Source organism: Amphiura filiformis, chromosome 11 (genome assembly GCF_039555335.1).
Source record: "Amphiura filiformis chromosome 11, Afil_fr2py, whole genome shotgun sequence".
Taxonomy (NCBI): Eukaryota; Metazoa; Echinodermata; class Ophiuroidea; order Amphilepidida; family Amphiuridae; genus Amphiura; species Amphiura filiformis.
Window position 1 is genome coordinate 17,693,209 of NC_092638.1, and position 17,421 is coordinate 17,710,629.

At 37.3% G+C, this 17,421-nt stretch overlaps 1 protein-coding gene across 2 annotated transcripts; it reads left to right on the top strand.

Moving 5' to 3' along the window:
* The first annotated feature begins 1,189 nt into the window (after nucleotides 1-1,189).
* On the top strand, nucleotides 1,190-16,852 carry LOC140164473 (uncharacterized). Of its 2 annotated transcripts, none has more exons than XM_072187753.1 (4): nucleotides 1,190-1,348; nucleotides 8,552-8,594; nucleotides 10,372-11,229; nucleotides 12,185-16,852. In XM_072187753.1, the coding sequence occupies exons 1-4, from the start codon at nucleotides 1,334-1,336 to the stop codon at nucleotides 12,832-12,834; spliced, it is 1,566 nt and encodes a 521-aa protein (XP_072043854.1). In that variant the 5' UTR covers nucleotides 1,190-1,333; the 3' UTR covers nucleotides 12,835-16,852. The 2 variants fall into 2 exon arrangements, with proteins under 2 accessions (XP_072043854.1, XP_072043856.1); XM_072187755.1 differs by lacking the exon at nucleotides 1,190-1,348 and adding an exon at nucleotides 5,641-5,711 and having other exon boundaries at nucleotides 8,550-8,594.
* The last annotated feature ends 569 nt before the right edge of the window (nucleotides 16,853-17,421 follow it).

The following is a 17,421-nucleotide window of genomic DNA, read 5'->3' on the forward strand; positions in this document are numbered from 1 at the left end:
AGTACCATTTCATCCAACCCTAAATTGACAATCAATTTATAGCCATTTTAGCCGAATTATATAAATAAATTGTAATAATTTTGACCCCAAGTTTTCCAAACCTGCCACAAGATTTTTCTTGGTGCAAACAATAATTGGAACTTTAGTCAGTCTAATGGACAATACGATTGTGGTTTTCAGGGGCCTGTGGTACTGAGGTATTGTGTACATAAAGACTGCACAAATAGTAACGCAGATATCCTATAGCGTCAGAACTAATAATTGTGTTCACAATATTTCAACATAGAAAGAAGGATCATTTATTCACGCGCATTTTGATACCCCATTTTTCCAACAACATAGCAGTGTTTTTAAAGAAAAATACCCGAATTAAACAGTTGCAGCTATCTGTATTGATTTGAAGTCAGCACGAAGATAAATGGAGGGTTTTACGTGCCACATTGCTTGATCGCCATTGATCGCTGTAAACTGCAACTTTAAATTCGGGTATTTTTTCTTTAAAATCATTACTGTGTTGTTAATATTGAACGACATTTGACAAATGGGGTATCAAAATAAATCACCCTTATTTCTATGTAGAATATTGTGGAAATAATTGTTAGTTTATTGGAAATAATGAACGGTCCCTTAGCCAAAGAGATAAAGAAGCTGATCCCGTTCCCCGATACAAAAGTTGTATTGCCCAGGGGCGTAGCCAGCTTTCTTGGTGGGGGGGGGGCAAAATAAAATTTTGGGGGCACAGACGAAAAAAATTGCAGTTGCATCATACAATACATAGAGACTGTATGTCTTCGAGCTTCCCGAAAAGGCCCCTATTGGGATGATGTGCACGCGTAGCGCAAAAAATGGTATTTTACACTATTTTCGCCCATTATCCGGCAAAAAAAGGGCTTTATTGTTACAATGTGCGCGCGTAGCGCGGAAATTTTTTGTATTTTACACTACTTTGGCCCTAAATTTTGCTAGAAAAGGGGCTCCTTACCCTTTTTCTTTTCCTTTGCCCTCCTGATTTTCTCTTTCATTTTTTGTCAGAGGGGCACTTTTTCTTTCATTTTTTTGTCAGTGCACTCTGCCCCCCTGCCCCTCCGCTGGCTACGCTACTGGTATTGCCGCATGAACATGAATTAGGAAGCGAATGGGAATACTGCCATCAGCGATCCCAAGTTGATCCGGGTAGTCGATAGAACTGATGACGTGAATTATTGCATGATTTGAGGAATTTACGCTGCCACGTATGTATTTTGTCGCTGTTAACCAAAAGAAAGAACGTGTTACTTAACTATATAAAGCTTTACACGAAGGGGATTTCAACCGTTCTGAAACGTTTTTGATCATGGCAACTGCAGAGGTAAGTTAACATTTTCAATACATTGGTTATGTTGTCCGAATTTAAAGGAGAGACTAAATGGTCCAATTTCATCCCATTATTGCACCTTGGTTGATGACTATGACTTCCACTCCATCTTTTATGCAAATATTTCAATCCTATGAAAAGGAATGCACTCAGCAGCGTAGCCAGTTTTTTAGTACGATGGGGTAAAGCCAAATTTTCGTCCCCATTTGTCCAATTTCGACCCATTTTTTAGTCACTTCATTGACACTTTACTCTTTACCGTCCGTCCCCATTTTCATCACTGAAAATGGGGGGGCACCTCCCCAAACCGACTACGCCACTGTACACTTCATGTGAAGGCTCATATCACTTTATGACAGAGGCTATTTTAAGGGATTGGGCAAATTTTTGCAAAAAATTTGAGGAATCTCAGATCACATTGACTATGTGTACGCATTTCTTGGGATTAATTAAAGTCATAATGTACGATCTTATAATATGAATTTGGTTAATTTTTTTTCAAAGCTGATTTTTTGGCATATTTGTAATGTTTACACATGGAATCAGCCATATTTGTTGTGTTTGTAGGTAAACAGAGCAAAGTTCGACATAAAGTCACAATTCAAGAAATTATGACTTTATGTCCTCCCATAGAACTGCGTGTTAAACGGTCAAAATAACAAGCAGTGTTTCTTTCACTTTACCTCGTTATTTCAGCTAAAAATGGACAGAAACCCTTCCCGATAATTCTTACTAGTATTATTTCAGCATTTTGAGTATATAATGACAAATTTAAAATGTGAAGGAAATCGTACATTAAGCCTTTAAATACAAGTAACATGTGATTCGGCAGTAGGCATATAAGGTCTTCAAATTGAGGGTTTTTTTACTTTAGGAGAAAGGCATATTAAAAGGCTTCCAATATCTGTGCTGAAAACCAATGAGCTTCAAGTGGCCCACCTCCTGGACATCCGCGCCACTGGGCGTCAAGCATTTATAGTGACACAGATAATGTAAAACAGATCAAGTAAGATATTTCTTACTGGGATAAATCAGCCTGGATTTGTAAATAGGATTTTTAAGGTGTACTGAATTCAAACACTTACGGAAACAGAAACAATCCAAGCAGCTTTTTATAATGTTCGCGATATTTAAACAATAGGGTTGCTTTTGACGACGATGTATTCGAAATTTAAAAATAGGTTATATTTTTGTGAATCCTGAGAATGTTGAAATCCCTAGAAATCTTACCACTTCAGCGTAGGTGAAAAAATATAACCGTAAAAAATGCCGCGAAACGGTTGGCAAGAAATTTAGTTTCTTCTACCGATTTCACTTTTAGGACTTCCCTTAATTCATCCATATTCCATCGCATGTTAAAAGTGTGTAGCAGCTGGTACAGATACAGAGACGGGTGAAAGGTCGTCTCTCTGTTTCTGCTATCATGATTTTTCAGTTACGGCATCCGTGATTGGCTATTGTTTTGTTAATATTGCGTTAATACCCAATCAGTAAATTTGTACTATTCATGCATGACGTGAGCACGCAGGGACTTTCCCCAAGTATTGCGTGAGAAAGAAAAGTTATCGTGTTACAATTTAATACGATGCGAGACAACCCGGGGAGCCAAGCGTAAGATTACATAGTTTGGCGACTATTCTACAGATTGACTATTAATATTACGATTGGAGATGTTCAAGCAAATTGAAAAAGTGTTGGTAATGTGAAAGTGAGAGGAATAGACGCTGGAATTGCTAACAATGGCTCTACCACGAAATCACACACGACAACAAACGCGATGGTGGTGTGGGACCGTGTTTATAAGTCAAAATGAATGACATGTGTGACGTGACAGATTGTGCATAAAAATGAAGCTAGACAATTCATTGGGATTAATTAACTACAACTAACATGTGATTCTACAGTATATTTTAAGGTCTTAGCTCTTCAAATTATTAATAAATTGAAAACCAATGATCTTCAAGGGGCCCACCTCCTAGTAGACATATCACCCCAAAAATAAGCGCAGCAGAAACACGTTATTTAATGTTTCTACATGAATGAGCTTTATTTTACAAACGGAATTGAAATCGGTCAATGCATTGTGATGCAGTGTCAATTTTAAGATGCTCATAAATGGAATTAAAACCTGCCACAAATGGCTATAATGACAAAATTGGCACATTTCGAGATTTTGAAGGTTTATTTGGACCCTTGCTTGAAAAAGCAGCGTTAATTTAAGTATCACAGGTTAAATGCCTATCTTTCCGTACTTCGTTAAAGAAAACAAAATTTAAAATTCTATCATTGAATAATTATAATAAATTAACCAAATATACTATTTTAGCTATTTCAGCCAATCTGCAGACAAATTAAAGGTGAAAAAATGACTAAGTTCAGCTAATTAATATGCAAAATTGATGCCAATAGAAAACCGTACATGATATCAGGGTGCGGTTTTTTTGCACTATATGTATACAAAGTTATTTCAATTGATAACAAAAAATAAACAAAAAGTAATTAATTATGCAAATTAGCTAAGTATGTATTCATGATATTATTATGTAAATTAGGCATGAGTAATTTTGGGTTTTTCAATATTTAATGAAAGTCTATTCATTCACCATAAATTTGTCAAGTATGAACCTGTTATGATGTTGAATAAAGAAACTGCAGTTAATTACTTAAATATAATACAAAAATTACAAAGTTTGACATTTTGACGATGTCTGGAATAGAATTTTCATTTTTTTCTGTAAACATGGTATGTGTCACCATTGCTCAAAGCTAAATCCGAAAAGTAAAAATAAAAATTCATTTGCAATGAGACTTTAAATTAACATTTTGTTATCTGGATTAACATGGGAAGACAAATGGTAAAAAGAACAGCTATTCTACTGTATCGCGTATACAAAAATAGTATGGCCTTGGACACACACAATGGCTTAGAGCTATTGTGGTTTGGAAAATTACTCCCTAAAAATTTCTTTGATAATGTTTTGTTTTTAATTAGTTTTACTCAATGCAAGGGAAGTGTTTCATTCGTTGTCGACGGAAATAATTTACATGCTAAGAAAGATTAATATTTCAGCTAAATGGTGGTAGTTCCTCTATTTCAATAGGCCTATATTTACTGATTTATGAGCGATCTTCAAAATCCATAAAACAGGCAGTAGCTGTTAAACAAAACAATATTTAATTTTGGCGGACCCAATGGTAGCCTCGGAAAGTCTTCACACACCATATATTAAAAATTCAAACAATTTGGATAAATGAAGCATACTGAGGAAATTCATTTTTTGACATGATGTTTTCTAAAATTGGTCAACTTTGAAGCGCGCGCTTTTCAATTCACTGTTATGCTTGCATGCACAGTGTGGCAGAATTATTGTGCAGCCACTGTGACATACCTACTCCTAGACACCCTTTTCTTCAGGAGAAAGGCATATTAAAAGGCTGAAAACCAATGAGCTTCAAGAGGCCCACCTCCTGCACACCCGCGCCACTGGGCGTCAAGCATTTATAGTGACGCAGATATGTAAGACAGATCAAGTGAGATATTTCTTACTGGGATAAATAAAATCGGCCTGGATTTGTAAATAGGGTTCTAAGGTATACTGATTTCAAAAACTTGCGGAAACAAAAACAATCCAACCAGCTTGTTTGCTGGGAAAGGTCAATGATTTTGGGACAGGGGTCACACAAACGTATTCCTAGGGTGAGGAAAAGTAGAGTTCCACATGTCTGTGAGTTATCTGGTTATAGACATAAACGTAAAAGTTGAGTTATAAACATAAAAGTGAATGGTCAAGTCTTGATCTCTACGTGGTCCAATAAATTTGAAAAATTACTCTGATTTTTTATCAAAATGGCCGCAAATTGTTCCTCTTGTAAAAATAATAGGCAACATCTTAATGGCAACATTATTTATGGTCAATAGGCATCATGGCGTCAATCCCGGGGGACAGGGGGACCATTGTCTCCTCCACATTTTGGGATGGGATACAAAAACGACACGAGGGGAAACCTATGACTTTAATTTGCATAAATAAAATGACCAAAACCCAATAAAAACAGAGAAGCATCCAATCCTAATCTCCGGTATTTAATCTATTCACACTGTATATTTCAAATAATGTTCGATATTATGTTCTGGTGGAAATATATTTATCGATTTTACATCATCAACATTACAAGAAATAGAATGGTAATAGATTAAATAAATAAGAAAAAAAAGAAGATATGTTGCATTTTTTTTATATTTATGTAATTTGTCGCAGTAAACCAAGAAGAAAGAACGTGTTACTATATAACCATAAAGCTTTCCACGAAGAGGATTTCAACCGTTCTGAAACGTTTTTGATCATGGCAACTGCAGCGGGAAGTTAAAATTTTCAGTACACTGGTTATGCAGTCCGATTTTAAAGGAGAAACTAGATGGTCCAATTTCATCCCATTAATGCAACTTGGTTAGATGGCTATGAATGGTTAATACCCAATCAGTAAATTTGTACTATTCATGCATGACGTGAGCACACAGGGACTTTCCCCAAGTATTGCGTGAGAAAGAAAAGTTATCAGGTTCCAATTAAATACGATGAGAGGGAGCCAAGCGTAAGATTACATATACACAGCCAAATTAAAAAGTTCCATCCCCATTTAATCAGAGTCTGATGAGTTAATGGCAAAATAATTTATATAACAAGTTCCTATACACTTTCCGTCGAAGGTTGATATTGATATTTGATATGAAAACTTTAATCATCGTGAGCATACAGTAGGACTCATATGAACCGTTGTTTGGAAATTCGTGCAATTTTAAAATTGACAAATATGAAGCTTTACGAATTGACCAAAGCTTATCAGCTTATTATGTGGCCCGAAGCAACCCGTGATTTGCATTTTGACATGCATGGGTAAACCTTTAATGACAATGAAATTAGACCTCTCAGATGCGTGTAGATGTGTAGATGTTGATTAACCTTTCTTGGCACTCACGCTAGCTCCGCCGCGTGATACAACTGCCTATGTCATTTTTCCAAACAACGGTTCCTATGCTCACGATGATTAAACTTTTGATATTAAATTTGGTATCAACCTTCGAAGAAAGTGTATAGTGTATTTTTACTTACAGTAAGCCTCCTTAGAAAAGGGGAAGTATTTGCCGAAACGTGTGGGGGGCATTTGATATTGTGTTCGCCCATCCCAAAATGTGGAGGTGACATGTTCCCCATGTCCTCCGGGATTGATACCCATGATGCCTATTGTCCATGACCTACTTAATATTAAGATGCTACCTATTATGTTTATAAGAGGAACAATTTGAGGCCATTTTAATAAAAATCAGAGTAATTTTTCAAATTTATTGGACCACGTGGAGACCAAAACTGACCGTTCACTTTTCGCGTCTGGTCCCAAGGGGCCAGATGCATTTAGTGTCGGGATTAAATCCCCAGGGAGTTCCAGTGACACATTCTAGAAGTTATCTGTTATAACTCAGCTGAAGATGTGATCATTGATACTGAGACAGAGACTGAGGCAGAGATGGGATTTGACCAACCAGCCTTTTATGACTCTTTAGGGTAAGGCGGCTTATGGTGTCATAAATTTAGTAGGAAGAATTGTGGCCATAATAGGTTCATAGGTCAACGCTAGAAAGTACAATATAATAAATCAGAAGATTTATACATACAGCTTCAAAATTACATGAACATAGTCGTGTGTTGCCATAATATTAATGTATTACATTATATTGCTGTAATTTTTGTAATAATGTTCCTCCAAACTTAATGACATCCCGGGAATGATATGAAATAGTATAATTTGAAACTATTTTTTGTTCTCTAAAATCCAACGCTAATTATATTACACAAATTGTGAAGCACGCTGGTAAAGTAATGCACTTCATTTCACAAAGTGATCATTGACATACTGAGACAGAGAAAGCAGAGATGGGTTTTGACCATCCTAAATTTAATTAATTTAATTAATTAATTAATTAATTAATTAATTAATTAATTAAATTAATTAATTAAATTAATCAATTAATTAATTAATATTAATTAATTAATTAATTTTGTGACAGGGATTGGTTAAATATATTAACCCTTAATAAATGGAGACAAAGAGTTTTATAAATAAATAAATAAATAAATAGATTTAATTAATTAATTAATTAATTAAAAATTAATAATTCCATCCGAGGTCAAAGGTTATCAATCAGAAGTCATCCGGGGTCAAAGGTCATATGGAGGTCAACGGGGTGAAACAGTACCACTATCATGCCGCGACTAGGATTATACCATTTTGTGCCAGGGTTGCATTATAATATTAACCTTTTTAAAGAAGAAAGAGTAGTCAGTTAAATAAATAATTAATTAATCAATGTCATCATCAACAGAGGTCATTCGGGGTCAGGTTATATGGGGTCAACGAGATGAAACAGTGTCGCTATCATCGTGCTGCTACTTGAGTACATATGTCCAATACCATCAACAATAAAAAGTAATAATTCTCAAAAAATTATTTAAATACCACCAACTATATTCATTTTTATATTAAATGTCGATTAATAAAAAGTCATGAGAATATACTAGTACTTGGATCCTGATTCGTCAAGTCTGTTTCCATGACCACAACGCATCCAATCTTTTCTCTGGACCAGACGCATCCCTTTTTAAAGGGATTTTTATATGGCTATTACTAAACTTTTACGTTTCTGTATATAACTCATATACATGTGGAACTATTACTTTTCCTCACCCTAGGAATACGTTTATGTGGCTTTATCACAATCTAAACACTTTTGAAATTTGACCCCTGTCCTTGTGTAAAATCAATGACCTTTCCCATTAAAAAAGCAGGCCTACCTGTTTGATTACATAATTAAACCTAAAATTCAAATCTGAAAGCACAAAATAAAATAATTTGCGAGAGCAAAAGTCAAACGCGGCTTTGCTCCGTGAAAGCTTAAAAACAGCTCACTGAAATCTGTACACTAATTCGCGCTGTCACAAACTCACGCTTCTGATTGGACGGCTTGTATCTAGCTGCGATAGGCACACGCGCACTGCCACCATGCATACAGCTGGTGATCATCACATGATAGCCTGATGATGGCTACAGCTTTAGTAAACAAGGTTTTACCTTTTTGTCAAATATTTAAATATTGGGTCATTGGGTTACCTTGTGTTAAATATTTTTATCTTAACATTTCAGGTCCCAAGACGTTATGCACCAACTTTGGCGGGTAATATATATGGTGAGTATCTATTCAGATTCATTCATTAGATAATTTCATTTGAAGACCTGACTGCAAGAAGACCGCAAGAAGTCCAGTTGGCCACTCAACATGTATACACTAAAAAGTTGCGTATAGTTTCGTATAGTTTGGTAATGTTTTATACATGTTCAGGGGCCAAAACAAATCTTTCATAACATATCATGATGTTTTCACCCTGGAACATGTATTAAACATAAAACCCTAAGAAACTATACGTAATTCTATACATGTTGAGGGGCCAAGTGGACTTACGGTCTTCTTGCGCTCAGGTCTTCATTTGAAGTTTGATACTTTACATTTTAAATGTAATGTGTCACTTGAAATGGGCCTTAATTTTGTAGGTCAGGACTTCAAATGAGGCAGAAAAAGTACAGCCTAAAGTCCGTGTGGACAACGCTTTTCTATTAGGTTCTTGTAAGAACTTACTCAAAGTCTAGAAAAATCAACCTAAATTTCTGAATTGCTCAATCAACATACAAGTATAACTAGAACTACTGTGGCTCAAGAGCCACAAATATAAGACGGTGGCTTCAGATTGGCGTCATTTTGACCTTTGACCTCGGGTAAACGATTCTTTGGACCTAGTATAAGCCCATTCGGGCCAATTTAAAGTTTGACCTCATTTGACCTTTGACCTCGGGTGACTTCAAGACTTTCATATTTTCCTCACATCAATGATGTTTTGCAATAAATATAGCCCATTCGGGCCCATTGTAACATTTGACCTAATTTGACCTTTGACCTCGGATAAGCTCAGGATGACTTTTCATGCTCCCCTCATATCAACGATTCTATGCACCTAGTATCGGGCCCATTCTAACGTTTGACCTTTGACCTATAATTATAAAATCTTCTCGGCTAGAGGCTGTGGTCAAATTTTGAAATATGTCCAATTGGGCTTAAACCTAGTACAGATAAATTCGATATGAGGGGATCATGAAAAATCAATCTGAGGTCATCAGAGGTCAAAGGTCAAATGTTAAACTTTGCCCTTTTTGGCTTATACTTGGTGCAAAGCATCCTTGATATGAGGGAAACATGAACAAAGTTAAACTGAGGTCACCCGAGGTCTAATGTCAAATGAGGTCAAACGTTAAAATGGGCCCGATTGGGCTTATACTAGGTGCAAAGAATTTTTGATATGAGAGGAGCATGAAAAAGTCAATCTGAGCTTACCCGAGGTCAAAGGGCATATGAGAACAAATGTTAAAATGTGCCCGATTGTTCTCAAACTTGGTGCAAATCATCCTTGATATGAGGGGAGCCTGAAAAAGACAACCCGAGTTTACTTGAGGTCAAAGATCAAATGAGTTCATAAGTTAAAATTTTGGGCTCGAACTTCATGCAAAACATCTTTGATATGAGGAAAACATGAAAAAGTCAATCCGAGGACATCCGAGGTCAAATGTTAAAATGGGCCCGATTGGGCATAAACTTATTGTCAAGCATCATTGATGTGAGGGTAATTACCTAACTTACCCAAGGTCAAATGTTAAATTGGGCCCGATTGGTCTTAAATGTGATATCTTTGATACGAATAGTCAAACTGAGTTTACCAGAGGTCAGAGGTCAAATGAGGTCAATCAGAAGTCACCGCCTGATATTCGTGGCTCTTGAGCCACAGTAGTTCTAGCTTTATCTCTTCCTCTCACGCACTGTAATGAGTCTTGGGATATGGGGGCGAATTATTACGGTATCAGTTTACAGAAATCACAATGTTTAATAATTAAACTGTCTTTTCATCTATTAATACTAGGAACCGAGTCACTACGTTTGGTTATGATCGGAATGACTGGGGCTGGCAAAAGTGCACTGGGCAACAGCATATTTGGTGCTGGTCGTGTATGGGTTGCTTCGGGGGTTGCTAGCATTGGACGATTTGAGTTGAAACGAGTCAAACGTGGCCGCCCGTTCAAGAGTAGTAACAGCTCAGAATCAGAAACCACCAACTGCCAAAGAAAGGATGGTGAGATTCTTGGCCACAAAGTTTCAATCGTTGATACACCAGGATATTTCGACACAAGATGTACCATCGACGAAACAATAGATACATTGATGAAGTGTATATATTTGATTGCACCGGGCCCCCATGCAATCCTGCTTGTAATTAAAGTGGGACGTTTTACAAAAGAAGTTGTTCGTGGTGTTCAGCTGATGAGGAAGATTTTCGGCGAAGATTCTATAAAATTTATAATAATCGTTTTCACACATGTTGATAGTCTTTTGAACCATGATGATGATGATGATGATGATGATGATGATGATGATGATGATGATGATGATGATGATGAGGATGATATGGCCTCTAAGTTGGATGAGTTTGTTCATGGCATCAAACCTGGTCCGTGTCGACAGCTTTTGGAAGATTGCGACATGCGCTACATTGGAGTAAGCAACAATTTTAAACGCACTTCTGAAAAAAATCGAAAGCAAGTAGAGGACCTGCTAACTATGGTAAACACTATAACACAAAGGAATGGTGGAAGGTGCTACACTGAAGAGTTTCTGAAAAGGGCTCAGAAAATCATTGATAAAGAAAAAGAACAAGAAATGAAGAAGAAGGAGCAGGAAAAACAACTGGAGATAGAACGGTTAAAGCGGGAATTGCGTGCAGGTATAGTATTCGTTTAATAATAATTATTATGTTTACCTTAGCAACCGATGTTTACCAGGAGGTTGTCCGGGAATACCCGCAACACATAATATAATATTTTATACATGTATAGTGTTCAAATAGCATGACAAGTAGGGCAAAATTAGTAAAAATAAAGCTTTTTCACGAATTGGAAATCATACCTGAAGTTCTACTCTCTCAAAATAGTTATTGCTTCACAAAACTACCTTTGCAGCTCCCAGTTTCTCTCTGTCTTAGTAGAGAGGTCACATCGGTCTATCTGCTCTAGTTAAAATTTTCGTGCAACATTTTTAGACAAAAGTGCCAGTCGGGTTAGAATTAATCATTAGAGTCTCATCTTTCTGTTTAACCTGGCTGGAATTTCTTAAAAGTGACATGAGCTGAGATAATAAGGTTGAAAAATGCAGTTTTTGCATTTGTTTGTTTGGTGTTTTTTTAGTTGGAATCGCTGGTGTGTTTATATATACTGTAAACAATATTTTACATTTCAAACTGAACTTATTCTTTGTTCCTTTGTTCATCAGAATAAAATACTGCATCTGCCATGCTATGGCTGGGCCTACTCAAATGCCCCGCCAAATGCACGGTGCCCGGCACGGTGGCTGTGACGGTGCATGGTATGGAACCTTGTGTTGCATTATGTCAAGTAAACAGCTTGCTCAGGAATGAGTGGAATGCGCAAGTTGTGAACTCAAGAAAATGACATTTATATTTGTTAACATTAACTTAGATAATTTTCAAAAATCTACAATTTTTGGGACATCTTGTAAAATGCACCAAGCCCTTCAACAGCATAACTAGATCTTTAATAAGTTATTATTCCTTATTAATGCTCTGCGTGCTAGCCATGCGTTTCGATGGAAAAACATACATGTGCAGGATCTCATCATACTCATGATAAATCATGGATTTCTTTTATATTTTATCTTAACAGACGTCAAAAAGAAAAGTTGTTTTGCGTCAGATTCAATGGTCAGAGTGCAAGATTCCCAAGGTCACGTGAAGCTTAAATCTCTGGAAGATTTAGTTGTCGGTGATCTTGTCCAGAGCTACGATCCTAAGACTAACTCTGTCACATACTCACCAGTCTACTACATCATGCACCAAGGCATCAATGACCGCAAATCTACTTTGCGAGAGTTGGTCTATCAAGGTAGCGACGGCAAGAATCACTTCTTGCGTCTTCATGCAAAGCATCTTGTTTATGCTACTATCAATTCGTCGGCTCCTCTGAATTTGGAAAGCCCTCCATCAAACCCGATCATGTCGGAGAAGGTCAACGTCGGCGACGTTTTGTGGGTAATTGACGACGATACCGGAGAGCTTTGTCCTCGTCGGGTGTTCAAAATTGGTGAGATAGAGGCAAATGTTCGTCATCCAATGACGATGAATCATATTATCATCGTTGATGGCGTCTTGGCGTCGGTTCATGTGCGCAACGAGTGGCTCCTTAGACAGGCAACGGTACCGTTGCGTTTGCTCTACAAAGTCAGCCCTCGTCTGAGCTATTTATGGTTTTCCAAGATAGCTGTTCAAGCTTGGGGTTATGTTGAGCATTATCTCTCCTTGAGTAAATTGTTATAAAACCATTACATTTTATACCACAATCGATATTGGTTTGAAATAAAAATGTACAAATCATATCAAATACCAAAGCGCATACGTACAGTGTTGACGAAAGACTTAACTTACTGTCGGAAATGATTATCTTTGTGTATTAGAATGAAGCGATGAAAGTCATTTATACTTACTTCAAACATCAGTAACTTCATTATACTGCTTTGGTATTGTCGAACATTAAGCCCATAGAGGCGCAAAATGGATTTGGGACTATCCAATATAAAACATGTCTCACCATCGACACCATCGAATTGGATAAAACAATCGGAAAGCTGAATATTTTATATTATACTATGGTATAGTTATATAAAAAAAATTGTCACATCGTACAACATGTAAAACACTTGCAAATCAGCCGATTGTAGGTTGCACGATATTGTTTGAGACGGGCTGTATTGTGTTATCTTTTCTTTCCTCACATGGGCTAAACAATTAACTCTGAATTGGTGACCTGTCGAATAACAAGTCTTGCGTCGAGAGTGGAGATGTCAGCACAGATTACAAACCTATTCAAGTTATGAGCCATATCATTCTCAGCTCGCCTTGTCATGTTATTTTGCCTCGTAGTTTATTAAAGTTAGAGTGTTAGACGAGATTTTATAATTCAGGAACTGGATTTTTAGCATAAAAAATGTGAACTATTAAGCTTTTATACGGCTCGTCCGGCATTTAGAATATCAAAAACTAAACATGTTCTATAGGCCTATACATGCATACTGCAGTTACTGTCCGTTTTCCTATACATAATACACAGTGCTCTTTCCCATTGACGCGTGACCTCTACAAATAGCCTACGTTAAAAGAATGGGGATATGCCTAGTTAACGTCGCTGTGTGAAAAATAAGCGGCCAATATTAAAAGTACTCTTCTTAAGTTCTAGAAAATATAGTTTTGTAACATGTCCTAAATTTTTAGCTAATTTAGATGTTTGGAAATATTCGTACTTTGGTGTTTTAGTTAATGTTATAGGTAATAGTACATTGCCTAGTTAACGTCGCTGTGTGAACAATAACCGGCCAATATTAAAAGTACTCTTCTAAAATTCTAGACAATATAGTTTTGTAACATGTCCTAAATTTTTAGCTAATTTAGATGTTTGGAAATATTCGTACTTTGGTGTTTTAGGAATGATATGTAAACGACAGATAACACCAAAAAATATGAATAAATTATTTCCAAACCGTGTTAAGTCTGCAAACCACCATGTTTCTCATTTTAAAGAACGCTGGTTAACAATAAGCAGAGTTTTGTCTCATTTCGTAAACAAAAGCCCACACAGAATTGTTCTCTAGCGCTCGCTTTATAATCGTTCACCCAACTGAAACTATAATCCCAGCCATTGCTCCATTGTACGTGTAAAAGCAGAAACATATGATGTGTGTATTTAACCAGAGAAGATATGATTTAATCAGTTGAGCTGCTTTCAATGAGTGTTATCTTGGTTTAATAGCTTTTAATGGGGTTTAAGTCCTGCAAAGGTCGAATTGAATTCTACTGTAGACATGACTGCATCATGGCACACCGGGGGCACATCGAAAAATTTTGGTGGGTATGCTCCCCCGGAAATTTGAGGTGGTGGGTCTTTGGGAGCTGATAATAGGGGGTCTTTTGGAGCTGCGAACAAGTAAAATGGCGACTTTTGGAGCTGCGAAGAGTCTAAATCAAGGGTCTTTCTTGGCTTTCTGGTTGAAAATCGCCTGAAAAACGTTTCAGAGCTGATATTATCAAAATCAAGGGCCTTTCGGAGCTGCGAAATCCACAAAATTTCCGGGGGAGCATACCCGTATGGTCATTTGTGTTGAGTGCCTCCCCGCGGCATGCAGTACCGTCGTGATCAAAACTAGAGGGCCTTATATTTGTACAGAAATACGGCTATTTTCGCATGTTATCGGTATACACAAACTTATAGTCCTTATTTTGCGGAGGACATAAAATAAAGAAATTGTAAAAAGTCGCCCAATTGGGTGGAAAATGTGTTAAAAAAATGGAAGTCCAATTCACAAGCTTTATTTTAATGTTAATGTAGGTTGCACTCTCATACCACTTAAAATAAAGAAATTCTAAAAAGTCACCCAATTGGGCGAAAAATGTATAAATGGTCAAACTGGGGTCCATAATATGCTACATGGGGCTCATATGTACATATATCTATATATTACTAATAATACCCTATTCTCTGTAAATCTGTCTGTAGGTTTGAAGATTTGTCTGTTTGTCTGAGGCCGTCGTAGGTTGTACAGGGCTCAAACTCGGTGGTTGGGTATAGTTCTGTACTGGCAAAAAGTTTATGTAGTTAAGTCATCCGACCCCGGCCGGTCCCCTCCTAGGTGAGTCGTCTCTCTTACTCTCCATAGGTTGCTGTTGTCCGTCTCTCTTATTCACAGTGAATCTATGCAATTTGATAGATTGAAATTCACAATACGCAATATGATTAGGGAAAAGCTATTCCAGAGGGAGTATGTAAATTAAATGGAACAGCCATTTCAGAGGGAGTATGTAAATTAAATGGAACAGCCTATTTTGTGCCCATTTCAGAGGGAGTATGTGAATTAAATGGAACAGCTTATGGGTATGTAATTTAACTGGAACAGCCTTTACGCTATTCTCTATGGATCTGTCTATTTAGTCCTACATGTTTTGGGGTGGGGTGGGTGTTAGTAACAATATAATTCTCAGGTGCAATCTGTGTACAAACTCTAGCCCTGAAGCTGCTTTATTTGATGAGAAACGGCCGGCCCTTTGTTTTAACATTTGGGGCCCTGGGCCCATAATATTTGACTTATGAGGCTCATGTACATATGTTCAAGTATAATTCTCAAGTGCTATTAGTAGACTCAAGCTGGGCACTGTAGCTGCTTTATTTACTGAGTAACGGCCGGTCCGATGTTTTAGCGTTTGAGCCTTGGGGGCCAATATTATGTGACATATGGGGCTTATATGTACATATAACAATATAATTCTCAGATGCAATCTGTGTATAAACTCTGAGCCCTGAATCTACTTTATTTGATGAGAAACGGTCAGCCCTTTGTTTTAATATTTGGGGCCCTGGGGCCCATAATATTTGACTTATGGGGCTCATGTACATATGTCGAAGTACAATTCTCAAGTGTTATCAGTAGACTAAAGCTGGGTATTGTAGCTGCTTTATTTACTGAGTAACGGCTGGCCCTATATTTTAGCGTTTGGGCCCTGGGCCCATATTATGTGGAGCTCATATATACATAATTATAACAGTATAATGTTGAAGACCTATTAGTGTACCAAATCTGAACACTGTACCTAATTCATTTGCTGAGAAACGACCAGCCCTTTGTTTGAACATTTGGGCCTCTGGGGCTCCTAGCCTTGAACATCTGAGGCCATCTATAATTTATGGGTCATATACATGTGCCACATATGAGCCCTAGTGCCCTTGTAGTTTTAGAGTTAGCCTTGTCAATCTGAGTACCCCTGGGACTATTAGTGTACCAACTCAGGGCCCTGAGGCTGCTTCATATGATGAGAAACGGCATGCTTTGTATTTTTACATTTGGGCCCCTGGGGCCCGTGACCTTTGACCTCTAGGGCCAAAATGGGCAAAGGATAAATCTACAGGGTACGGCCCATAAGTGTACCACATAATTATGGGCCCTGGGGCCTTTGTAGTTTTAGCGCTAACCTTGACAGAATGATTTGTTTGATGAAAAAGGAGAACATGGAGGAGGAGGAGGAGGAGGAGCAGAAGAAGAAGAAGAAGAAACGACAGGATAACAATATACCCGTCCATGCTTCGCATGCGGGTATAACGATCACGCAGTTGGAATTCAAGCATTCACAATCATATTATAACATACTCGTATCATGACATATACGCATTATAATGTAATATTTCACATTATATCATATCTATGTAAATAAATATACAATATACGTATATGTAATCATTTCACATTATATCAAATCTACGTAAATAAATACACTGTATCATATATAAACTCAACCCAGAAAGTATCGAAACGATTATAGATGGTCAGATATATCGGGAACTGAAATATATAGCAAAAACTTATTTAATGTATATAAAGCGCAGCTTTCTCCTGCGCATTTTGATACCTCTTTTGTTGCTCTACGATATCATTTGGGCGAGTTATGGGCGCTTGAGTGGGTTCAAGTCCGATTTTGAAAGTTGCACTTAGCTCCTATTCAAGCCAAATGCGTTGTACTGCTCAGAGCATGCGACGACGAATCCAGGCAGTGATAGACAGTGATGGTGGGCACACCAGGTATTGAGATGTCAGCAGAAAGAGTTCATGAGATAAGTCAGAGATAAGTAAAGGGTAGCAAGTATTGAAGTTCGAAGTCGAAGGAGTAAAATAAAGTAAAGTTCATGGTTAAGTAAACAGAGCACATCGGTGTCCTTTGTCTTGATTGTGTGTGTGTGTGTGGGTACACGACGAACGCATTTGGCTTGAATAGGAGCTAAGTGCAACTTTCAAAATCCGACTTGAAGCCACTCAAGCGCCCATAACCCGACCAAATGATATCGTAGAGCAACAAAAGAGGTATCAA

Coding starts and splice junctions, on each gene's coding strand:
- LOC140164473 (XM_072187753.1), top strand. Junction 8,595..10,371: donor TTTGGCGGGTAATATATATG/GTGAGTATCTAT, acceptor TATTAATACTAG/GAACCGAGTCACTACGTTTG. Junction 11,230..12,184: donor AAAGCGGGAATTGCGTGCAG/GTATAGTATTCG, acceptor TTATCTTAACAG/ACGTCAAAAAGAAAAGTTGT.